This window comes from Peromyscus eremicus, chromosome 5 (genome assembly GCF_949786415.1).
Source record: "Peromyscus eremicus chromosome 5, PerEre_H2_v1, whole genome shotgun sequence".
Classification (NCBI taxonomy): Eukaryota; Metazoa; Chordata; class Mammalia; order Rodentia; family Cricetidae; genus Peromyscus; species Peromyscus eremicus.
In genome coordinates this window covers 11,858,498-11,883,910 of record NC_081420.1, presented here as the reverse complement: position 1 = coordinate 11,883,910, position 25,413 = coordinate 11,858,498, and the positions used below count along the sequence as shown (strand labels likewise).

The 25,413-nt window shown below is 48.5% G+C and overlaps 1 protein-coding gene across 3 annotated transcripts in view; it reads left to right on the top strand.

Moving 5' to 3' along the window:
• The window catches only part of Syk (spleen associated tyrosine kinase), a 76,045-nt gene that overhangs the window by 31,251 nt on the left and 19,381 nt on the right, over positions 1 to 25,413 (top strand). For 2 of the 3 annotated variants that reach the window (XM_059262940.1, XM_059262939.1), the window contains exons 3-7: positions 296 to 456; positions 18,602 to 18,740; positions 20,158 to 20,239; positions 20,740 to 20,771; positions 22,268 to 22,333. In XM_059262940.1, coding sequence (XP_059118923.1) covers positions 296 to 456; positions 18,602 to 18,740; positions 20,158 to 20,239; positions 20,740 to 20,771; positions 22,268 to 22,333 — 480 coding nt within the window. The remainder of the gene's footprint in view (positions 1 to 295; positions 457 to 18,601; positions 18,741 to 20,157; positions 20,240 to 20,739; positions 20,772 to 22,267; positions 22,334 to 25,413) is intronic. The other variant, XM_059262941.1, reaches the window with a different exon arrangement.

Here is a 25,413-nt window from a genome sequence, read left to right as displayed (position 1 = left end):
GTTTGAGTATATAGCTGTCTTTGGAGGATCCAGGAGTATATGACCTACATATGCAAATTTTTGTCTGGCTTTTTAAGGACCATCTCTTCATTACAAAACATGTCCCTTCATTTACATACCTGAAGACATGCAAGTGATACACAAAGATCTTACTGGTTCCCTTATTTTAGGGAATGAATGAGAGAGAGATAAGTGAGAGGAGAGGAGAGTTTGGTCCTGATTTGCGCAGAAGACCTGGGACACAGGTCTAACTTCCTTGAACCTGGCCGGCTCACTCCCTGTCCATCTACTGCAGGGCCAGGCTCTGGAGCAAGCCATCATCAGCCAGAAGCCCCAACTGGAGAAGCTGATCGCCACCACGGCCCATGAGAAGATGCCCTGGTTCCATGGCAACATCTCCAGAGATGAATCGGAGCAGACAGTCCTCATAGGATCGAAGATCAATGGAAAATTCCTGTGAGTATCATTGCCATCCCCCTACCTCCTACCTCCAGGGTCATCCACCTAGAGGTAGCAGCTTCCCTGAAAGTGAAACTAGGTGGCCCCAGAAAGGTGTCACACATTCCCATCTACCAACACAGGAGTTGGTGTCACTGTGGCCCAGCATGTGTTTTATCATTGTGCTGAAAGAAAATAGTGTTCAGCCCCATGAGGGTTGAATTTGTTATCCAACATGGTGGGACCAGAAGCGCTTTGGATTGGGGATGTTTTCCGATGCAGGAACATTTGCACATATGTGAAGAGATGTCAAGACATCTTACCCAAGCCTGCACTAGAAATTCATTGACTTTTTAGAAATACTTCATGCTTATAATATCTAGGTGATTTTTCACGTGTGTAGGTTTTCCTGCTCATGTATGTAAATGTGTGTGCAAGTGTGTACACATGCATGTGGAGGTAGAGGTGGACACTGGTGCCTTATCAGTTGCTTTCCACTCTGTATCTCAATATCTCGTTCTTATTTATTATTGTGTGTGTGCACAGTGGTGGGGGAGTACATGTGCCATGGTGCATGTGTGGAGGTCAAGGACAATTTCCATGGAGTCAGTTCTTTCTTTGCACCAGTACATGGGTTCCAAGTATTGAACTCAGGTCATCAGGCTTGGAGACAACCACTTTTACCTAACTAATTAGCTTGCTGGCCCTCCCTTCCCAACTCATATTTTGAGAAACAGTCTCCCACTGAACCTGGAGCTTGCTGATTTGTCTATACTGACTAGCCAGCAGCCACCCCTCACCCCCCACCACCCGGATTCTTCCTGTCTGCATCTCTGCACTCCCAGATTTTTACATGGGTTCTTGGGACCAGCTTGGGACCTCGTGCTGTGTTATAAACATTTTACCAACTGAGCCGTTATCCCAGGCCCCTAGCATCAAGGTCAATTTTCCCCATGATATTTTTAGTGCTTTCAGAGTAGGGTTGCTCAGCCTGAATTCTGCTTCAAATGGCAGACAGGGTGCACACAATGTGGTGATAGAACAAAGTAAAACAGCACGGTTTGTTCACTTAGATCTGCCCCCACATCTTGGACTTCTGTTTGTGCTTGGAACTCTGTGCTAATGCAGACATTCAGGAGCAAACTCCTGGGAGCAGCTTACACAAACCTGGGTGTAGCTGTCTGAGCAGAAATGGGTCTGTGGGCTTCAGCCTAGACAGCTCGGTAACATGAAGGCTTGGATCCTGGGTTTCTGACCTGGGCATCTGCAGTGAGTCTGTGCAAGCCAAAATTCAGAAGGTCCTGGGGCAGCGGTCCAGCTGGGCAGGGTCTGTGGTCCAGAGAGGCGAGGAGCTGTCCTTATGTGGGTAAGCCTTTTCTTCTAAAGATGCACCTGCTGAGGTGGTGCTGGGGGAATGCCTGTATTTGTTGTCACTCAGTTCCTTACTCAGAGGCCTTCGGGGTTCTGAAGACTCACCCCAATTCCTTCCAGTAAAACTTCCCCAAAATCAATGATGTCACCTCATGGTCAGGCACATTGTTCAGCACCAGGCTGTTGTCCTAGAAATGCAGGTCTTTTCTCTGCATTTGCTTCTAACTAAAGAATTTTTCTCTTACTTCTGATATTAGAAAATTATCTTAGGGGCTGAAGAGATGGCTCAGTGGCTAAGATCACTAACTGCTCTTCCAAAACACCTGGGTTCAATTTCTAGCAGCCAAGTGGTGTCTCATGGCTGTCTGTAACTCCAGTCCCAGGGGATCCACCACCCGTTTTGCCCTCTGCATGAGCTAGGGATGCAAGGGGTGCGCAGAAGGACATGTCAACAAAGCATCCATAGACATAAAAATAATATTGTATAGAAATAATTTTTAGATGATCTTAACCATTTCCTAAAGAAAGAAAAGAGTAGACAAGGTGACAGGAATGTGATGTTCCGTGGGACAGGAACCCCGCCACAGTGAGACTGTAGGGGAAGGAAGACAATTTCCCCTTGAGTAGATGTATAGTAGAACATTTTCCTGAGATCTGGCTGCATTCCATCTTTGAACGACAGCTTCTGGCACAAATACCCTAGTGTAGCTGGCAACATTGTGACATACTGAGCACCCAGAAGACACGCTGCTCCCCACAAGGCTGCTGCCCTCCTGATGCCTAGAGCTTTTGTTCTCAAGCTCTTTGGGGAAAAGCTGGGCCACAGATTTCCCCTATGTTCTGCACTCCGGCTTTTTCCCCCAGGGACATGTCTAACCCCATGCAGAAGGCAGGAGGGCCTCCAGTAGTCTGTCAATCGTTTGCACAGACATCCCATGCCTCTTCATGCCACATTCCACCCCAACACTGGGCCTTGTGGTTTATGCAGGGATTTCTCAAAGCTTGTGTGTGTCCATATCAACTAGTATCAGAGCTCAAGAGATGCAAAGGCCTCGTGGACCAGGGACCTACCTGGGCATCTGTGTTTCCACAGTATGTTCACAATCCCTTTGGGAATGGGACCTTACTCTGCTTCAGGCTGCAATCACCTCAATGTGCTCTGTAGACACGAACCTCTCAGACACTGCCCTCCCTACCCTGGTGTTGCCAAAGAGCCAGCTCTACTCCTTCCCAGACTCCTTCCTGCTACACCTGCAGAGCTTGCCTGTGGGTGGATATGTGGAACTTCAGCTAAGGCCTTCTGTCAGGTAGGGTGATAGTTAAAAGCAGGTGTCATGCATGGAGAAGGCAAGACCCTTCTTCAGACCCTACCTTCAGGTCAGTTATAGGATCCAAGTCTATGGTACTACCTTCTCCCTTGGTGATTGAAATCTCTCTCTCTCTCTCTCTCTCTCTCTCTCTCTCTCTCTCTCTCTCTCTCCCTCCCTCCCTCCCTCCCTCTCTCTCCCTCTCTCTCTCCCTCTCCCTCCCTGCCCCTCCCCCCTCTCTCCCTCTCTCCCTCCCCCCTCCCTGCCCCTCCCCCCTCTGTTTCTCTCCGTTTCTCTCTCTAAGGTCCAGGCTGGCTTCGCATTCACTGTGTAGCTAGGCTGTCCTTGAGCTTATGGCTCCCCTGCCCCGCCCTCCTTAGTGCCTGAACTCCCAGTGTGCACTGTCACACCTAGTTCCTGCAGTACTAGGGATTGAACCCAGGGCTTCATGCATGCCAGGCAAATGCTCTACCCACTTATCTATAGCCCTAGCTCTGCATCACTGCCTTGAGGAATAAATACAGATGCATGTGAGCTCACAGCCCAGTGTGTGTGGTCAGCATGGGACTGAGTTTCCTCTCTGTGACTTCTGTGTGATTTCCCTGTCATTAGCATCAGGCCATTCTCTTGATGAGGGAATCTGGTGGATCTTCAAACAGAGGAAACAGGAGGCAGCATTCTTACGACTTGGTGGCTGTCTCGTGGCTTCCTACGGAACCTGATGGGCTCAGCTGTGTCTGGCATATGTCTTCCACTCTCTTCTTTCACCTGGGTATGTGAACAGGGCATGTGGCCTGTGGGAAGTTGGCCACTAGTGCCTCCTGTGCCCCCATGAGCCCAGGTTGCCCCAACCCTGCTCCATCTTCCATCCTCCACACAAGTATCCACAAGCCATGGGAAATAGAGTCAAAGGTTCCCGAGAACCCTTATGAACCAGCCCTGACCCCAAATCCATAGCAGGCATCTGTCCTGTTTCCCCAGTGGCAGTGAGCCAAGGCTTAAGGAGATCTTGAACTTGACTGAATAACCCAAAACTAACCCACTTATAGTTCATTTCATAGAATGTCCCTTACTTCTAATGAACATCCAGGGCATAGAATTTTTAATGTCAAAACTGGATTACACTTATAGCTGACTGTCCACAGAAGGGACACGTCATCCAGGAGTGCCTACCCTGCCTGGAACAGCCAAGGGCCTAAGGCAGCTGTTGACTTCTTCCTTCTCCTCTTTCTTTTCAGGAAGGTTTTTCTTTTTGTTCATATTTTCCTAAAGAATGTCTCCTATCAACTGCTAATCCCTCTGTGAGTCCTCCTGAATGAACACAGGTGGACTCTTCATACATAAGAAACAGCTCCCAGCACTGTCATGGTCACTGAACTGCAGAAGGCGGTTCTGCAAGAGTCTACCCTCATACACACAACATTTGAGCAAGGTGGGGAAGCCCTGAGTTGTGAAGACCTTGTAGTCTGTCACCTGTAGCCTCGGGTTTTGGTTCCAGGAAGGTTGTAGGTGCTCTGCACACAAAGTGGCAGATGTGTGCATTCTCCGTGGACCGTGAGTCACCTCTAAGCCACACCTAATACAATGTCAGTGCCATATTGTCGTACTGTATTGTTTAGAGAATGGCAATGGATCTAGAGACAGAAATTAAAAGCACTTGCAGAGGACCAGGTTTCAGTTCCCAACATCCAAATTGAATGGCTTACAACTGCTTATAACTCCAGTTCCAGGGGATCTGACACTGTCTTCTGGCTTCTATGGGCAACTGCTACATGCATCACACACAAAACTCAAAATAAAATAAGTCTTTATAAAAAAAAATAACAAGAAAAAAATCTCTACATGTTCAGTCCAGACATGATTTTTCTCTGTAAATATTTCAGTCTGTTGTGGTGGCTCCGTGGATGTGGAGTCCACATACACAGAGTGCTGACTTCTACTGAGGGATGTGTGAGGGAATAGAGCATGCTGGGCTGGGTGCCAGAGTTCTGTTTCATGCCCACCTCACTGTGCTGAAGGGATTAGAGGCTATGCACAAGAAGGAACCACCTGCCCAGGGAACAACACATGTAGGTGCCTGGAGGCAGAAACAGGTCAGCGGGCCACACAGCTGGTGCAGGATGAGAGGCATGAGATGGAGGAAGAGGGCCAGGCTGATAAAGGCTCACAGCATAAAGGTTTGCCATGTTGGATGAGCTCAATAGTCCTCCTGTGTTCAGGACTGCTGATGTTCAGTGAGTCCTGTCTGCCTATAGTGTCTTGAACAGGCTATGGCAAGGCAGGGCAACCCTGTGCTCTGAGCTATTAGATGCCAACCCACGTACTGAATATTTGGTATCATGGCTGCAGGATCCTGCCCTCTTATGCCTGAGTACAGATGCTACAATTAATGTTTGCTGAAGGGCAAGGTAGCCTGTGTGTGACTGTGCTGTGGGGACCCCAGGGCACGATACAGGATGCACTGCTCACTCTGGGTGCCAGCTTCGACCCCACTCATGATAAGATGGACCCCAAGTCCTCTCTGTTCCTCCATCCCTTTGTGCAGTACTCGGCAGGGTCTCTGTATCATTTCTGTACACACCCCGGCTGTGCGGGAACTTAGTGCATGGAACATGGTTCATCTCCACCATCCTCCCTGGTTCTCAGTGCTCACTGAAACCAGGTGAAGGCCTAGACAGCCACGCGGGAGTAGGTAGTTGGTAAAAGCAGAAGACTGCGACCTTGATCCCATTCAGATCTGTTTATGGTCCAGTGTAGCAAGTCCTCTGTCTGGGACAGTGTAATGTCAAATCCCACACTAGCAGCAGTGCTGTGCCGCCTTCTCTCGGGTGTGAGCGCAGGATTCGGAAGGAAGCCTTCCCCACCTCCTTTCTTTCCCCACTCTGTCAGCTTCCCACCCTCATCTATCAGCTACCTGCAGAAGAATGACCGTGGAAGACCCAGACAATGGGAGGAGACCACCAAAGCTCTCCCCACACTAAAGAAAGAGCACACAGCCACCTCCCCCTCACACCCTTGGCTCCCAGGCATCTGGTCTGGGATGGAGCTCAGGGATGGTCACTCTGCCCTAGGAGCTGAGTCTACCCTGGTGTGTCCCTCCTACACTTGGAATGCCACGGTGACAGGCGAGACGGTCATTACCACATCCTTCATCCCCACTCTCCTTCACATCAAGGAATTCATGAGTGAATAGAAGCTTCAGGCCTTCAGCCAGAGTCTGCAGGAGCTGTTGACAGAGCTTCACAAAATACCGGAGTCCCCAGGGCAGCTGTGGAGGCAGAAGGTTACCGTTGTAATCCCAAGAGCCATAAATTTCATATTTGTGGAGTCATCAAGTCAGGAAGTCACTAAACTGCTGTTTGAGCCACAGTTCCTATTTTCTGACTTGGGACATACATTGTGCAAAGCCAAAAAAAGAACACAGAAGCAGTTATTCATTCACCAAGAGAGTCATGTGTCTGACTGGATAAGCAGCTGGCAGCATGGTGGGAGCTGGGGTTCCGTGACCACAGACACAGGCCTTCCTCTCCACCTCATCATGCTTTCTATGTCAGGGGAGATGTCTACAGAGCCTGTGACAGGAAAGCATGCCACTCCCTGCCATGGTGCCTCATCCATATGTGTCTATGTATGCACATATTCATGAGTGTGTTTGTACATGTGTATGTCTTGGGGGGTGTTCAGAAGTCAACACTCGGTGTCTCTCTATTGCTTCCCACCTTGTGTTTGGAGACAGGGTTTCTCGTTGAATCTGGAGCTCACTGGTTCGGCTGGCTAGCAAGCCCAGGGCATCCCCCTGTTCCTGCCTCTCCAGTGCCGGGATTGCAAGTGCACACCATTACACCTAGGGATTGAACTCACGTCTTCATGTTGTGTACTTCACACTTCATGGGAGATGTCTCCCTGGCTCTGTCGTCTACTAGAATCTAATGACACTGTTTCTGCCCCCTGTTATGGCTGCTGTGTTTGTCTACACATTTTCTCCTCTTCAGTCCCACTCACTCTGCGTGCCTTGGGAGCAAGGACCAGGCTCTTGTCCTCAACATCTACAATCTTAGCTTGTACAACAGTATGTCAGTGGGAGGAACTCTGAGGAAAGGGACTTCCACAGGGCTCTGAGAGAGGAAGAGGTGGTTAGCTGAGGAGGGGAGTATCCCAGCAGAAGGAGTATCTGTGTGAGCCCTAGGGACCTACATGTGGCACGTGACCAGTCATGGGAAGGGAGGTGGCCAGACCAGAGAAGAAGCCCCTGTAAAGTAGCTGACCATGTGACATTTTCAGAGTGTATAAGGACGACTACCTGGAGGGGCGGAGGGACAGTGGGAAGAGAGGCAGGAAGAGGAGAGGTAGGGGAGGCAGGGGGATAGGGAGGAAGGAAGTTACACAGCCTGGCTGGTTATCCTGTGGGGCAATGGTGGAACTTAGCATCTACCTCTACCGGCATCCGGGGTTGATGTTCTGTGAGTAGACGGACAGTAGAGGAGTGGAATTAGGAGTCCAAGGACACCGGTGGCAGGAGTGAGGTGAAGGCCTGGACTCCAGCAGGAGAGGAGGAGAGCTCAGCAGGGCAGATGCCCGAGGGAGTGTCCTCCAAGGACAGGCAACTGCAGTCCCAGCAAATAGGTGGATGCAGCATTCTGGTGAATCCCAGACTTCCATCACTGTGGGGAAAGACTTAAAGAAAACCGAGGGAGGTCCCAGGAGAGTGGAACCCCATGGATAGAGGAATGCCCCAGGTGATACAAGATTGGCTAGGTGGAAGAACAGGTGGTCCCACTATTGTCTTGTGATCACTTGCTGAGAGGGGACACTCTGAGGGCCCCCCCAGGAAGGGGAGCTGGAGACCATGTCTGAAATGGACCCATCACCAATGTCTTCAGGGGGTGAGAAGAATGTTGTTGTCCATCTGGGTGATGGAGGTGGGAATGAGGTGGGGAGTTTGAGAAACTTCATTAGAAAAAGGAGACTCAGGTGATTTTGAGGCACCCGTGTGGACACTGGGTAAGGAAGATTGGAGCTATGTCCTGTGGCCCGAGCTGGCCCGGGAGCTCAGGATCATCCCTGTCACCCGCAGTTGGGATGGCCCTTGGCACTTTGCTTTGATCTTTGTCAGTGTGCATGATCGGAAGGGACTCCCACATGTTCCTTTTCCACAATGGCTCTTTAGAACCTTAGTTAAAACAACCCCCAAGAAGCCCTTGTTCCCTATATTCAAAGCAGAGTGTACACACAATTCAAAGGGGATGAAGCCCAGAAGTATCTCTCAGGCATGTGAGTGTCTCAGTGTGTCCCTCTGTATAGAATGTGTGTGTGCATACACATGCATATATTGTGCGCACAGGTGTGTGTCCCTGAGAACTTGGCAGGTGTGTATGGTGGGTCCCCAACCCCTGAGCTGTTAATTCCCTGGGTTTGGTTTACAACCTAGCAGTTCACATTTCCAAGTTCTCCAATGCGGCTGCTGATGACTATGGCGGTTGTGGTCATTTGATGGCCTTGCCCGAGTCTGTGGAGATGTCTGGTGCCTAGGCAGGCTACGTGAAGAGCAGTCGTCATTTGAGACATCTATAGACCTGGGGAAATATTCCTACGGCACATCCAGATGCTGTAGTATTTGCCTGGGGAGAGAGAGTGAACCTTCAGACTACATGATGCTTCTACATGAGAATGTCTAAGGGCCTGCAAAAACCCCTGCTAGAAGGGCTAAGGGCCAGTGATAGAGCCTTTGCCCAGTGTGTAGAGGGCCCTGAGATCAATCCCCATGCCAGCCGACTAAAAAACAAGTGAACTGCCGAGCTTGCAAGGCAAAACTTAAATATGCATTAAAAAGGAAATTAGGTGCCGGAGAGATGGCTCGGTGGTCGTGGGCTCTTGCTGCTCTCCCAGAGAACTGGGATCTGGATCTTAGCACCCACAGCAGACAGCTCACAGCCGCCTGTAACTTCAGCGCTGGGGAGTCTGGTGCCCTCTTCTGGCTTCTGAGGCCACTTCCATACATGCCACATTCACTCACACAGACAGACACATACACACATAAGGGACAGTAATAAAAATAAATCTTTCCGGCCAGGCAGCGGTGGCGCACGCCTTTAATCCCAGCACCCAGGAGGCAGAGGCAGGCGGATCTCTGTAAGTTTGAGGCCATTCTGGTCTACAGAGTGAGTTCCAGGAAAGGCACCAAAACTACATGGAGAAACCCTGTCTCGAAAAACCAAAAATAAATAAACAAATAAATAAATAAATATTTTTGAAAACAGAATTGTAAGTTGGAGAAAAATGAAGAGTTAACTTCGCATCTGTTTTGACCAAGGGAAACTTGAGAAAACAGTAGGCAACACAGGTAACAATCCAGACTCTCCTGGCACTGTGAACTCCATGGTGCAGACGGCCCTCTTCAGGTTTAATTTAATCTCTGAGCCTCGTTTTACTTAGTAATAAGATAAAGAGAATACGGTAATCCCTTTTATCCATGCTTTAACTTTCCAGGTTCCAGTTACCTGTCATAAGCTAAGTCTGCAATTGCTAGATGGAAATTTCCAGAAATAGTTCACAAGTTTTAAATGTGATCACTCTGAGTAACATGATGACCTCTTGTGTTACCCTGCGTCAACCCATGTGGCATCAGGAAATCCTGTATCCTAGGATGAGAATCATCCTTTGTCCTGTGTGTCCATCCTGTACATACCACCCACCCACCAGTGACACCACAGCCATCCTGGTTATTGGTTCCTGCCATGCTGTGGCAACTGTGTTAAAGCCCTTATTTTACTTAGTAATGGCTCAAGAGGAAGAGTAATGATGCCCAAGAGAAGCTGTGCTTGACACCCTCTAGTGTTGGGCATCTGCTGGGAGCTGTGGTGAGAAGTCCCTGTAGATGTCTGCTGTCCTGTTCCACCCTGACTTGTTGAGATGAACTGGTCAAGTGTTCAGAGCTAAGCTAGTGTGGTGTGGTGTGCCTGTCTTCCTACATCCGTGGACCTTTCCAGTCAACAGTGCCTACTTTCCCCTTACCCATATGCTGCCCCCCTCCATTCACAAACCGGTTCTCCCTTCAGAGGAAGCATGCTGGGCCTCCTTACGGTATCCTCTCCAGCCAGCTCCATGTCCACTACCTCTCCTTCAATGCCGCATGGGTTCGGTCACCGTGGTTCTTCTCATACACTGACTTTGGCTGATCACTGTCCAACCTGATGTTTTACTCACACATTACATTTTTTCAATGTCTATAAATTATGTTTGGAGTAGAGGTTTTATTTTTTCCCAAAATTGTATCTTGACATTTTTAGGAGCATCTTGTTGCTTGATAATTTTTATAATTCCATAAATGTTCTATAAATAGCTAGTTTATATTCTATGCCTTGTGGTTTTAATAATACTGAGCATGTCTGGGTATGTAATCCCCCATTTTTCCCCTTGTCTCTCTTATTTGATGTCTCTTTTCTCATAGCTCATGCTTTCTTACATTGGGGTGGTCTTTTTGAGCTCATGACTGGTTGATACTCATCTGGGGGAGGCCGAGTGTCCTGCACTGGGAATGCTTTCCTCTGGGAGTCAAGAAGTTGCTGCTGGCCTGAAAGTCAGCTCCTGCCCACTGCAGTGCTGGTAGTAGTGCTTGTCTGTGGTAGTATTGTATTCCCCAAAATATTGTGCATGCTAATAAACTTATCTGGGGTCAGAGAACAGAACAGTCACAATATTAAACATAGAGGATAGGCAGTGGTAGCACATGCCTTTAATCCTAGCATTCCAGAGGCAGAGATCTACCTGGATCTCTGTGTGTTCAAGGATATAGCCAAGCATGGTAACTCATGCCTTTAATCCCAGAAAGTGAGACTATAATCCCAGGGAGTGATGGCAGAAAGCAGAAAGGTATATAAGGCGTGAAGACCAGAAACTAGAAGCTTTTGGCTAGTTAAGATTTTAGGTTTTGAGCAGCAGTTCAGCTGAGATTCATTCTGGATGAGGACTGAGAGACTTCCAGTCTGAGGAAACAGGATCAGCTGAGGAACTGGCAAGATGAGGTGGCTGTGGCTTGTTCTGCCTCTCTGATCTTCCAGCATTCACCCCAATACCCAGCACAGATTTGTTTTTATTAATAAGACCTGTTAAGATTCATGCTACACTTGTCTTAAGCCGGCTCGTGTGTGTGTGTGTGTGTGTCTGTGTGTGTGTGTGTGTGTGTGTGTGTGTGTGTGTGTGTGTGTGTGTGAGAGAGAGAGAGAGAGAGAGAGAGAGAGAGGAGAGGAGAGAGAGAGAACATGGACATGCGTGCAGGTGCACTTGTAAGTGCATACGTACAGAGGCCAGAGGTCAACCTTACATGTCATTTCTCAGGAGTCATCCCCTAGGACCTGGAGTTCATCAATTAGACTGGGTTGTCTGGCCAGCAAGTCTCAGGGATCTGCCTCTCTCCACCTCCCCAGTGCTGGGATTAAAAGGATGTGCCCCCACTGTCAGCTTTTTATGTGAGCTTTGGGGATTGCACTCAGTTCCTCCTGCTTGCTAGGCAAGCATTTTACTGACGGAACCACTTTCCCCAGCCCCAAGCTCATGCTTTTGTTTTTATTTGCCAAGTGATGTCGCTCCTTAAGTTTCAGCTCACTTTGTGTTCTACACATGCGTTTCCAAATTATATTGTGGGCATCAAAGAAACCCTTCTCTTTGTTCATTAATGAGTGAAACAGAGGCTGTTGTGAGCCTCCCATGCCACAGTGAAAGCCAAGTTCAATCAGTCTTCCCACACTGCCGTGCTTGATCAAAGCAGGTCATTCATTTGATCTGTGTGGCTTTGCCAGTAGGGTCAGCAAAAAAGCGTCCCAGCCTCTCTGAAGGAAGAGTTCAAAGACAGCTGCGGACTGATGTCAGTATCAGTTCAGTGCTGCTGCTCAGAGGCCCTGGGAAGCTGGAAGGGAAGCCCCCAAAAGAAACTCTACCTTCAGGTACTGGAGCAGAGAGCCCAAAAGAGGGAAGTACTTGGTGACTGTGTGTAAAGGTCAGAGGTCAACCTCAGGAGTTATTCCTCAGGAGCTGTCCACCTAGTTGTTGACACAGGGTCTCTCACTCGGACCTGGAGCTTGCTGATTATGCTGGTCCAGCGACCCAGCAAGTCCCAGAGACTGTCTCTGGCCTCCCAGTACAGGGATTACAAGCACAAATCATTACGCGTGGCTGTTGCTTGTTTCAGTAGGGATTCTGAGGATTGAGCTTGGGTCATCATGGTTCAAGGCAAGCGTTTTACTCAGTGCACCACCTCCACCACACAGGGAGAGACATTGGAGAAAAAAATGTTTTACAAGATGCACTGTGGAGAACACATGCTTGGCATGCCCCAGATCCTGTTTGCTTTAGGAACTGATCTTGCTTTCAGGGTCTGCACAGAGGACACCAGGGTGCCTATGTGTTACTATTCAAGGTGTTGGCAAACACATGTTTCTGTGCAGAGTGTCAATTACTCCTGGATCCCTGCTGTCTCCCTCTTTCCTTAGGCCTCTGGGAAAAGCCACTGTGCATTCTTAGCTCTGAGTGAGCTTTCTCCCACCTAATAGTCCTTCCTCTCCCCCTCCCCTCCCCTCCACTCCCATCCCCTCCTCTCCCCTCCTCTCCTCTCCTTTCCCTCTCCTCTCCCTCCTTTCCTTCCCCTCCTCTCCCCTCTCCTCTCTTCTCTCCCCTCCCTCCCCTTCCCTCCTCTCTTTCCTCTCCCTCCTCTTCCCTCCCTTCCCATCCCCTCCCCCACTGCCCATGCAGACATCCTTCCTCCCTCTGACTGGGATGTCCCACCACAGATTCCCCTGGACAACAGCAACAGAGACTGAATGGTCTGTGGGCTAGGGTGTATCTGCTGCTCTGTTCTGTTTATAGCCGATGATGCAGACTATATCCCTAGAGTCTCAGGGAGGCAGCCTACAGGGTCTCATCATCTCCCAGGCCCTCAGCTCAGTGCCTGGCCTCACCACCACCCACACATTCTCTAACCCTGGAGGGCACAGGAGGGTGGAGAAGAGGGTCAAGCCCTTCTGGCAAAAGTAACACCTTCTCTCTCAGCTCTGTGAGGGGCTGGTACAAGATCTGTTTAACCAAGAACCAGCCTCTGGAGGAGCATGCCAAGGAAGAACAAGGACTCTTGTAAAAACAGTTAGCACAACATCCCAGCATAATCCTCAGGGCATCACCCTAAGACTGGCATTTCATAAGGGCAAACTAAAGGTCTGTTCACTTACTTATTGCATGGAAAACGTTGGGTGGAAATAATCAAATGTTGAGCTAGGGAGGTAGCAAAGTCAGTGTGGTGGTTTTCTTGCAAGCTTGAGGACTGTGTTCAGTCCCCAGAACCCACATACATGCTTGTCATCCTAACACTGAGACAGGGTAGGAGAATCTCGAGAGCTTGCTGACCATGTTCAGTTAGAGACCCCATCTGAAAAAGTAAGGTTGAGAGCAATAAAGGACCACGCCAATGTCAGCCTCTGTCTTCAGCATGCACATCCATGTACACGCCTGCATACCACACACACACACACACACACACACACAGAGAGAGAGAGAGAGAGAGAGAGAGAGAGAGAGAGAGAGAGGAGAGAGAGGAGAGAGAGAGAGAGAGAGAGGAGAGAGAGGAGAGAGAGTTAATCAATTGGTCAATGAATAGTCTAGGGCCAGTAGAACCCAAAGATTAACCTTGGGGCTCTGTCCATAGACTCGGGCCAGGGTGTCACCCACGACACCTGCCAGGTTTTTAGAAACAGAGGACAGCCCACGACACCTGCCAGGTTTTTAGAAACAGAGGACAGCCCAGGCAGAAGCCAGGCGGCAGCTTCCTAACTAGTTCTCCTATGTTGAGTTAAAAATAATCCGAGTCAGGATCTGCCTGTAGCCTGCAGATACCTCAAGTTGCTGGGCGATTGGCGAGGCCAGCCCTTCTGGTCTTTGTCACTTACAGATGCTGAGCCTGTGGGTTTCCCGTCCCTGCCTTCATTTCCTCCCAGCTACCACGGGCACTGCTCGGGCCCAGGGTCCAGGCGGTAACCACAGCTGTCAGCTACCTGTTGCCCGAGGGGAGCTTGGCCTCCAAGACAGAGAGTCACTTATACACAGTCCCCTTGGGGACCCTCCAAGAAGAGGGGTCTTAGCAGAAAGACTTGTCCAAAACCAAGGGGCCGTCTCCGTTTCCTCCTGTGTCTTCTCTGCTGTCTTTACAGTGAGATACTAAATTCAGCAGAGCCAGACAGGGACAGTTTAATGAATAAACACCAAGCAAACACCACCTGAGTCAAGAAGTGAAGTACAACCCAAGCTGCAGAAGCCCCTCCCCCAACCCCTACCCATCCATCAAGGGGATGCGCTCCTAGTATTTACATTTTATGTCGCCTTTTCTTTTTCTTTTCTTTTTCTTTCTTTCTTTTTTTTTTCAGTTTCACCACCAAGATGTACATCGCTAAACACAATCTTTTGCTTTTGCCCTCCTGGGACTTCGTGTATGTGGAATCAAGGAGTATGCTTACTCGTATGTGGTTGGGATGGGGTTTATGCACATGTGTACATGATGATGGACATGTGCATGTGGGGGCATTTGTGGAGGTCAGAAGCTGGTGTTGGGTGTCTTCCTCAGTCACTCTCCTTCTAGTCTTTTGAGACAGGGCCCCTCCCTGAACCTGGAGCTCACCAGTTCAAACAGGCTGGGTAGCCTACGAGCTCCTAGGATCCTCCTGTCTCCATCCCCTCAGCACTAGAACTGCAGACACCCACCACCACACAGGAAATGTGAATCCTGGGGATCGGAACTCAGGTTGTGTGCAGGTGCTTCAGCAATGGAGCTTTTCTCCGGCTCCAGTGCATTTCCTGTTTGTGACACTTAGTGCCCTGGGTAGCTGCCACTCACCCACTCTGTTGTTCCAGCCCATTCTACTGTATGAATGGATTTGTTGTAGGATGTGACAATGTATTCAGTGGCTGTGAACATTGGGATTGTGTGCAGTTTCTGACAAGCACAGACAAAGCCAGTCTGTCCTTCCAACACACCTTCTGGGGTGCAAGTGCACATGTTTGTTTTAGCAAAGGATCCTTTTATTATAGTACTTTCATAACCTTGTTGATCTAAATCTTGTAGTACCTGTCTCATCACAGAACAGGGGCCATGCACATTTCAACAGGAAAAAAAAGGGTTTAGGAAATATAATAATGGATCCACTACATTTTTTTCTTACTTTCTTGAGTGCATTTAAAAAAATGAAGATGTGGGGCCTGTTACCTCAGTGAGCTTGCAATAACTTTCCTTAGGTTCATGAGATATTTTATGGTTTTTCCTCCAAACAGGTACAAAGGAGGTTGTAAGCTCAAATTCTCTGTAGATGTTTTCCTGTACCTTAAAATGTTTTTTTTCTTTTCTACAAGACTCCTAGCCAGTGTTTGCCTAAACTCTGTGAAATCTATTGAAGAGTCTAATTATGCAAAATACCCTGAGCAGCCATGGCAAGGAGGAAGCTCATGAAAAATGAGTAGTCGCTATCACAGTTAGATCCACAGCATTTAGACTTGCCAGTCCAAGGTGGAAAGTACGAAGTGGAAGAGTATTTAAAGGATAATAAAATTGGACTGAGTATGAGATGCAAATTTTAGAGATTAAAAGGGCTCCTTAGCCTTAGAAGGACAATGAGATAAACATCTCCAGGGGGAAAAGGAAGGATGTGGGAACAGGGCTTAGCTTGCTCCATTGATTTTTCACTCTGCTGACCCTGTTTCTAACACCCAGACGTGGAACTGTTGACCCTATGGCATGAGTAGTGACAGGAGCCCCTCCCCGGTGGTTTTCCAAGTGATGGGGCTGATGTGTGCTCCCGATGGCAGCATGGGAGGGCAAGTGTTGATCCATCTCAGCAACACTTGGATTACTCATTGTGTAGACGTCTGCCAGGGACCACAGTGTCATGGCGTTTCCACTGTGAGCTTAATTTGGATTCCCCAGATTGGTCCCGGGGTCAGTCACACCGTCTCTCTGGACATCTGCCTCATGGTGGTACCTGTGGTCTGCTGTATTGGGTTTGTTTTTAAAAGAGAAACATTCTTATGTTGCCCAGGCTAGCCCTAAATTCCTGGTCCCTGTGGACCCTCCTATGAGAGAGGTGAGCACCACATAGCCTGGAGCTTTCTTGTCAAGTTTAGCTAGAGAAAACCAACCAAGGCCTGAAGCAAGATGGATTAGTTAGCAAGTTGAACATGGATTTAGAAATTGGAATTCAGGCCCCATCTTTCATTTCTCTGACCCTGGGATCTCAGGCATAAAGGACTCTCAGAACAGAGAATGGCACTGAGATGTGTCTTCTGGTCATTTCTCTCCCAAACCAACTTTTCTAGGCAAATGCACAAATTCTTCATGTGCTGACACCCGGGTGCTTCTTGTTTTGGTTTGTTTTCCTTGAGACAGTGTCTCCTATACACCAGGCTAGCCTCCAACTCACTATGTAATGGAGGATGGCCTTGAGCTACTGACCCTCCAGCCTCTGCTTCCTGTTGGTGGAATGATAGGTATACATCTCGTCTCTTCCTCCTCCCCCTGCCCCTCCTCCTTTGTCCTTTCTTCTCTCTCTCTCTCTCTCTCTCTCTCTCTCTCTCTCTCTCTCTCTCTCTCTCCCTTGCCATCAATCACTGTGTTCTATGCCTATTTATGTGTGTGGGTGTGCATGGCATGTAAGTGCAGATGCCAAAGGAAGATTTTCTGCCTTAGTCCTTTGAGGCAGCCTCTCTCACTGGACCTGAAGCTTGTAGCTTCACCTGAGCTGGTCAGCCTGAAAGCTCCCTGGGTCTGCCTATCTCCACCCTCCAACACTGGGCTTACAGACACGTGTGGCTGTGTCCAAGTGCTCTACCCCCTGAGCCACATGCCCAGCCCCTTACATGTGTGCTTGTACACACATTATCCTTTCTGCAAGCCACTGGCGTCTATGAAATAGAGCCAGCACACATTGTGCATGGCTTCCCTAGAAAACAGGCTCAGTTCTCTGTCCATATATGGTGTTTTATTGCATGGCTAGGCATTACCCAATAACCAACAAGGCTTTAATCAGCCCCATGACCATCTGAAAGGAGTTGGCATCTCGGGGTGCTTGGTGACTCACTGTAGCGGGGAGGGGCTGTTTCCATAGTGGCGAAATTTCAGAATAGCTGCTTGCAAGGGCCAAGAAGGGTTTGGCTGCGTATCTTCCACCAGCTGTATCTTGTGTATCTTGCCAGCTGCCCTGAGCTTCAGGCAGGGGATTGGAGGGAGCCCTGGCCACTGTGCCAACCAAACGCCATTTCAAAAGGAAATAATTTTTAAAGTTGCAACCTCCCCACCACTTTCAAGAGACAGACTGTATGGCAGGAGAAAGGGAAGTGTGGTCACATCCGGGTTCCAAGGCCCAGCTCAGCCTCAACTGTGGCTGCGGCCTCAACATCTTGTACCCAGAGAAAGCAGTGTGAACTGCCCTAGTTTGCAGACACCCTTCTCCTGGCAGCTGGGACCTGACTGAGCTCTTCCCAAGTTCAATGCATGAAGGTGTTACTGAATGTTCTGAAACCTCATCTTCCTTGTTTTAGCAACACAGAGGCCACAGAGGTGTTCCAGGGACTCACTCTTCCCCAGATCTCATGATAGAAGTCGTGATTTGATGGAAAGGGTGGGGGGATGGCATAACTGGAGAGAAACGAGACTCTGAACTGGAAGAGTCACATCTCTTGGTGCTGTGTCAGCCTGGAACACACCCTCTCTGGGGCCTAAGTTTTTGAAGTACCTCTTCCTCCTACAATGCCAGGACTGCCCTGTTCATGTGACTCAGTTTTAAGGATGCGCCTGTGTGTTGTCACCCAGCATGGGGGCCTGGAATGTTACATGTAGCTCATGATACCAGTGAAAATGGAGTCCTCAGTTCATCTTCAGATGCCTGCTGGACTTCAGGCTGTCTCTGTTGGCTCATCTCATGTGGCTACCATTCCCTTCTCAGGCACGGGATGTCGATGCCACCTGATAATATCAAATAGTGTTTTAAACATGGCCCTGGCACTGGGAAGAGGGTAAGAGAGTGAAGAAGGCCTTGGGGGAGTAGAAGCATTCGTAGTCTTTCATGTGTGCTCCAGAAGGTTCTGTGAAAATGCCCCCTGGATTCCCCATCTGCACCACACCTGCGCCTGTGGTTAAAAAGTGGAGGTGAATCTAGGGGCTTCAGAGATACCTAAAGCCTGTGCCTGAGCACCGATCCCAGCTCTCTTACTGATCTCCGGAACTCCGCAGCCCTGCTGGATCTGTGCCATGGTCCACCTCCACCTCTCGGCATTTCCTTTTTTGACGGCTCACTGGCTTTGATACTGAGCCTTCCTGTGACCTCGAGGTCTGGGTGCTGCCTGCCAAGCATGTACCCACTTGCTGGTTCTGGTGAGCACCTGCTGCCCGCTGTGGCTAGGTTCCTGTTTCCAGGTCAGAATGTCAGAGTAGGGGGTGATGCAGTGTGTTCTCTCTCCAGGATCAGGGCCAGAGACAACAATGGCTCCTACGCTTTGTGCCTGCTGCATGAGGGGAAGGTGCTGCACTACCGGATCGACAGGGACAAGACGGGGAAGCTCTCCATCCCTGAGGGGAAGAAGTTCGACACCCTCTGGCAGGTGTGTGTGTCTGTGTGTCTGTGTGTGTCTGTGTCTGTGTCTGTGTCTGTGTGTATCTCTATCTCTCTGTCTCTCACTCTCCTCTCTCTCCCCTCTGAAGGGCACAATGCAGGCCCATGGGGCTACTAGTTCCAAAACTTTTAGAAACAAGAGGAGGGATAAGGCTATCTGTCCCATATACCCCATCAACTTACTCTGATTTCTAGATGACTTGTTTGAGAAATCTTGACACAGAGGCCACCATCAAGTCAGTGAGGCTGCAGAAGTTCCATCACCTGGCTCGAGCTATTAAGTTCTTGGTGCCCTGAGATCATGTGCTTCAGGGCAGTGTTTGGAATTTAACAGGAAGTCCTGCCATCCGGGACTGGAATAGCATGGGATAACACACACACACACACACACACACACACACACACACACACACACACACACGTACATGATCATAGATGACCAAAAAAAGAACCTAGGGGCTGTGACCCAGCTGTTTCTGGAACTGTGAAATGCCAGGTGACATCAGGGTGGATAAACTATGTGACATCACCCTCGTAGCAGAGCCCCTGTGCGAAGTTAAAACTGCTTAGGAAGCAAATCTACTCTTCCTAGGCTCCAGGCAGCTGCGTGTCCAGAAACTTTGCAGGCCTGCTCTGCAAAGGGTTCATTCTCAGCCTAGTTGTCTGTAAACCTAGAGGCAACTCAAGCATGCAGAAGCACCACAACATTGTTCACCCAGCTCTCCACAGTTGCTACTAAGCACATTTTGCTTCCTTAATGTGACATCACAGCTGTGTTAACTGTGGAGGCAGAAGGAACAAAAGTTGAAGGCCAGCCTCAGGTACATAGTAAATTCAAGGCCAGCCTGGGCTGTATGGCAAAATCCTATCTCAGCAAACAAACAAACAAACGAGCCAATAAAGGACTAGATGATGGAGACGGTATGGAGACTCCCAATCTCTAATGTATCATCATCTGGCTATGTGATGGTTAGTTTTAACGGTCAATTTGGCACACTCTGAATCACCTGAGAAGAGAGTGTCCGTGAAGGATTGTGTAGGTTGGATTAGAGCATGAGCATGTCAGTGGGGATTGTTTTGATTACATTAACTGATGTGGGAGGCCCCAGGCTGTGGTGGGGGGCACTATTCCCTGGGTTGGGGTCCTGCTCTGTGTAAGAGTGGAGAATGTTGGCAAGCAGTAAGCAAGCATGCATTCATCCACTCTCCGTTCTTGATTATGGATGTGACCCACTGCTTCAAGGCTAAAACGTTTGTTGGCTCTACCCAAGGACATCCGCGGCCCATTCCCCAAGTGCCTGTGGAAGAGACTAGCTGGGTTCTGAGGGCTTTGAAGTCTGTGAGTGACTCTGTCACTGTCTCCATTTGTCTCCTACTAACCACTGGCTTCCTTGCTTCTCTTGCAGCTAGTGGAACATTACTCTTACAAGCCGGACGGGCTGTTAAGAGTCCTCACCGTACCGTGTCAAAAGATTGGCGAACAGATGGGTGAGTGACTGGGACACAGAGGGTCTAGCTTGAGAGACATTGGTCACCATCAGCCTGGTGTCAGATTTGTCTATTCCAAATTCAAGCAGGATGAGGCTTTGAATTTACCATGTGACTAAACTTGATGTCACTCCAATTCTAGGAAGCATTAGTTGAAAGATAATCAATCACTATAACTTTTAAAGAAAACTGTGGATTTCAGTTGCATGTGTTGCCAGGGATGATACCACACACCTTTAATCTGAGCGTTAAGGAGGCAGAAGCAGGCAATCTGTGTGAGTTCAAGGCCAGCCTGGTCTATATAATGAGACTCTGTCCCCCCAAAATTTTTTCACTTAATTGAATGTGTGAAAAATCCAGTAAAATAGGAAAGTATTGATGCAGAAACTTTACAGTCTGCTCAGTATGTTCCAGTCATATTGATTGATCTAACAAGTAGGTGGTTCACACAAACACAGCAGTAATTGTCTAACTGTAACCATGGCATATTCCTCTTGCAGGTCACCCACAGAGTTCAAATGCCCACCCTGTGGTGAGTATTACTGTAGGTGCCTCTGCTGGGGAAGCAGTTGTGTCTGAGTACATGGGGAGTCAGGTTGTAGTTAGCACAGATTCTAGACTTCAAGCACAGCCCTGAAGACCTGGGAACTCCAGCGAGTCTGGGAAGGCACCTGCCTGTGACCATTGCTAAGCTATTCATAGTTTCTTGGCTGGCTTATTTTCTCTTCATCCTCTAGAAGTATACAGACTGAAGAGGAAACCCACAGTTAGATCAGAAAGGCCTCCTGTCAGATGTAGAGAAAGGGGGTATATTGTTCAAGTACAGCCTTGCACTGTCTGTGTGAACAATGTGTGTGCCATCCACAGGCCTGACTACATGCATATCATTAGGACATGGCCGGCAGATGGGTGTCTCCTTGAGTTTAGCCACCCAACTACCTTGGCCAAACCAATTGACACAGAATTTCTAGGGACTTGACCTCCTGGGTAAATTGGCTTGATTGATGATTAGGGGAAGGGGGGGTATTCTTGATAAGAACTCAAGAGGACGATGCAGAGAAGGAACGTGTCTGGTAGTCTTGGCCAGAGCCTACATCCCACTCTGTGTCACTAGATAAGACTGTATCCCAGACATCCCTGTGTTAAATTATCCTTTCAACATTATGCCCACAAAGAGAGAAGAATCTGAAGTCCCCTCTCAATTCAGGATGTCAGAGTTGGCACTTAGGTTGTTACTCAGCAGGAGATGGTCTTCTCATGTCTTGGTGACTTCAGCATGGACGTCCCAGCCCATTAGCACCATTGGGGAATAATTCCTGACTTCTGTCCTGCTAACTCCTAAAAAACAAAATCTTCTGCCTCTAGCGGGGACAGGTGGCCACTCAGGACTGATACTGTTGATTCCAGGGTTAGCACTTGTTACCAAACTGAGAGATCTTGAATTGGCTAAAACACCAGTAAACTTGAGGGTCCTTTGAAACACAGTGAACACAGTGCCTCAGGTCCTCACTTACATGGGGTCCTCATGTTTCTCATGGACCTGGTGTTTATCATTCCGTGTCCTTGAAACAGATCTGCTGTCCCTCTCAGGCATGTGCAACTTGTGGCCTGAAGGCTGCATATGTCTCAGGACTTACAGATGACAGTGTCATAATTGCAACCAGTGCCACTGAACAGAGACACCACTGAGCAGTCAGTAACTAGAGTCTCTCATGGAGCCTGAGACGCAAGATTTCCACAGACAACATGGTGGCTTCATGTAGCACCTTTAATTTTGTAGACTTCGGTGGAAAATATTTACTGAATATTCTAGACATCTCTGCCCGAAAGGTAGACTCTTCTGGAAGCATCTCAAATGATCCAGACTTGCATGCAGGAAACCTCCCTGGGGCCAGTGAAGGGGGTGGGCAATGAACCCGCAGAAACAAGGCCAGCCAGCATGTCGGGTAGCTCGTCATGACAAAGAATATCTTGTGTGTGTTTTCTGAGACTAAACACTCTATTCCTCTCTGCCATTGTGGTTTCTAGAGTTGGTCACCAGGTGGAATAATCTCAAGAATCAAATCCTACTCCTTCCCAAAGCCTGGCAGAAAGGTGCTAAAGTGTCCCCTGCTTGCTGTCCCTGACTAAGTGGTAGGATAGACCCGCACGCAGACCACGCTTGGCTCCCTACCCCCTTACCCAGCACAGCTCTGCCTCCATGCCTCCGCTGCACACCCAGTTTTGAGTGCACCTGCTGAACCTGGCAGGCCCTGCACAGTGCATTCCATGCTTTGCATGCAGGTTCTCTGTCGCTACTGCTGCATAGCCGGACCGTGATGCATTGTTCTCCTCCAGCACATAGCTTCAGTCATTTCAGTGAGTGCAGCCAATAATTGTTGATTCTCACATCAGATGGTCTGCATGGTCAGCTTGCCTCGTGTGTCCAGAGTCACATGTTGCAGCCTTAGAGCCTCTGTTACACAAAGCTCTTCACAATGGGGGAGACTGAGGTCTCAGAAGTGCTCTGCCCCTGAGACATCAGGCTGATTTTTGGATTGTGTTACATGACTGTATTTTGAGGGACAATAAAAAGAAGACCTTGTGGGCAAGATGGTTCAGGGGCCAAAGGCACTTGCCAACAAGTCTGACAGCCTGAGTTTGATTCCTGGAACCCACATGGTAGAAGGAGAGAACTGACTCCTGCAAGTTGACCTCTGACCCCATGTGTGTTCTGTGACTCATGCACACACTAAATAAATAAATGTAAGAAGTTTTTTCAGGGTCTGGGAATCAAACTCAAGTGCTTTACCACTGAGCTATGTCCCAGCACTTGTTTTGGTTTGGTTTTTGTGTGTGAGACACGATTTTGCTCTGTATCCCAGGCTGTCTTTGAACTTAATTCCACCTCCCAAGTCCCAGAATTGCAAAGAGTTCCATCCTGACCTTTGTATCAACTTATTTATAGTGAACTACACACAAGGGCACACGCAACACATACCTACACACCTGTATGTGTGTATGTATGTATATGCACAGATACATGTATATACACACATATATATATATGTGTATAATATGTATAGATTGCTTTTTTCATATCTATTTTATCTTCTTTAGGTAAAGTTGATTCTATTAACAGTTATTTTCATTTTATATTAATATTTTCCAAGCATGTGGGCACATGACTAAGCATGGCCACACACAGTTGAATCTTCAAAGTACTTATTAAAACAAAAGGCATAAATGCCCAGAAATTTTACTCAGTAATTATTCTCTATATTGATCCTAATCCTGCTGACCAGAACACAGAAAAGAGAGTAACATGACGGCTGAAGAGAAAGGAGGCCGTGTTGTACCCTGTGCGGTCAGTGACAGTTAATACTGCAGCTGCTCCATCTCAACAGCCTGAGGCTTGCTCAGATTCCGACATGCTCTCCTTGCTGAGGGCCCGTTTTGTGACTGGGGAAGCTCATGTCCAGAGAGCCCAGTGGTAAGCACAGTGTCTCACAAGCTGGTACTTAATATTTACCTGTTTAGGGAGCTTCTCAAAGGTGTTCTTATAAAGTCCACTCAGGCCAGCAGCTACAGCACTGTGGCTCGGTGTTAGACTCAGAGGCACCATAGTCCTGAGTGTGACAGCGTCCTTACCAACCCTCAGAGAACACTGTGGGACACTGAGTAAGCCTGTGTCTCCTCCTCCTCCTCCTCCTCTTCCTCCTCCTCCTCCTCCTCCTCAACCTGACTCCTCGTGTGCTTCCATTCTGTCTGTCTTTCCACTCATCCTAGTCCAAGGCCTGTTTTGAACTCACAGCCCCAGCTCTGCACAGACCTAGCAAGGAGCACCATCTTTCATCCTAGCAGCTCACATTTTCTCTCTTGAGTTCCCCCAGAGACACATCAGCCAGAGATGCTGTATGTGCAGGAGCACACATAAACATGTGTATGACACACTCATATATACCTCCATACATCTGTGCCTGTGTGTACATATTTGTATATTATGTTTGTATTATATATACACTTCCATATATATGTATAGCATGTATATTTAAGCATGTATATATCGGTGCTCACATATACAAATTTATTACAAGGACTTACCTTACACAGGTGCACAGACTAGCTAAGTAAGTGCAGCATCCATCGAGGAGGTTGTCAAGTGGGGAAGGCCTAGAGCCATATGGAAACTCAGTGGCATGGCTAAAGCTGCCCCATGGTAGGGGTCAGTTGGCTTTCCTTTACCCCTTTTTGTCTTTCCTCAGAAAGTCTAAACTTAGGGACCCTCAACTGACTGAGTCAGGTCCATGGGGGACAGTCCTCATGACATAAGTCAGCTGGCTGGGGACTATAATTCCATCAGCAGAAGCCCTTCTTGGCGGCAGTACTGCCTCAGGCTGAGATTTCCACACAATTCGGTAATGATCACTCAGGATAACCCGTTGGTGTGTTAAAAAGCAACGCTGTGCTGGTAGAGATGGCCCAATCGGTAAAGTTCTACGTGTTCAAGCTTGAGCACCGGAGTTCAGGTCCCTGTCACCCATGCAAAAAGCTGGGCACAGTGGCACATGCCTGATATCACTGTGCTGAGGAGGCAGAGGCAGTCTAGCCAAACAAGCAAGCGCCAGGTTCAGGGAGAGAGAAGCTATTAAAAAAGATACCTTCTTTCAACTGAGGCTTTGCTTCCAGAGTTTTTGGTGGTAACAATGGTCCTAGCAAGGGCCTGTTCTCAAGAAATGTGGGAAAGCTGGAAGTGGAGCCTTGCATCTTCATTACATCATAAAGTAGCCAGCTGCTGCTCTTTAACTATCTCAGTGCAAAGCCACCCACCCCTTCTGCAGAACATGCCCCAAGTGGGGTGCCATTATTGCCCTGACCCCATAGATCTCTGCCTGTGCATGAAGTAGGAGGTAGTTACCTGCTGAGGGCTGAGGCATCCAGATGAGAAAAGTTGTGTATCTCTTGAAGGGTCTAGGGGCTATCTGTTTCTGGATCATGAACACTCATTCTCATAGGGTGCTTTGTGTTGGGTAGCATGGTAATGAAGCCCTGAGCCACATCCACTTAAAATGGAGTCCTGCTTTCCAAAAGAGATACCCAGTCTTTACCTTTATCTAACAGATAGACACAGGGATAGCACCTGTTAGTCTGGATATGAAATCTCTCCAGCAGCTTGGATGTTCAGGGTCCCTTGC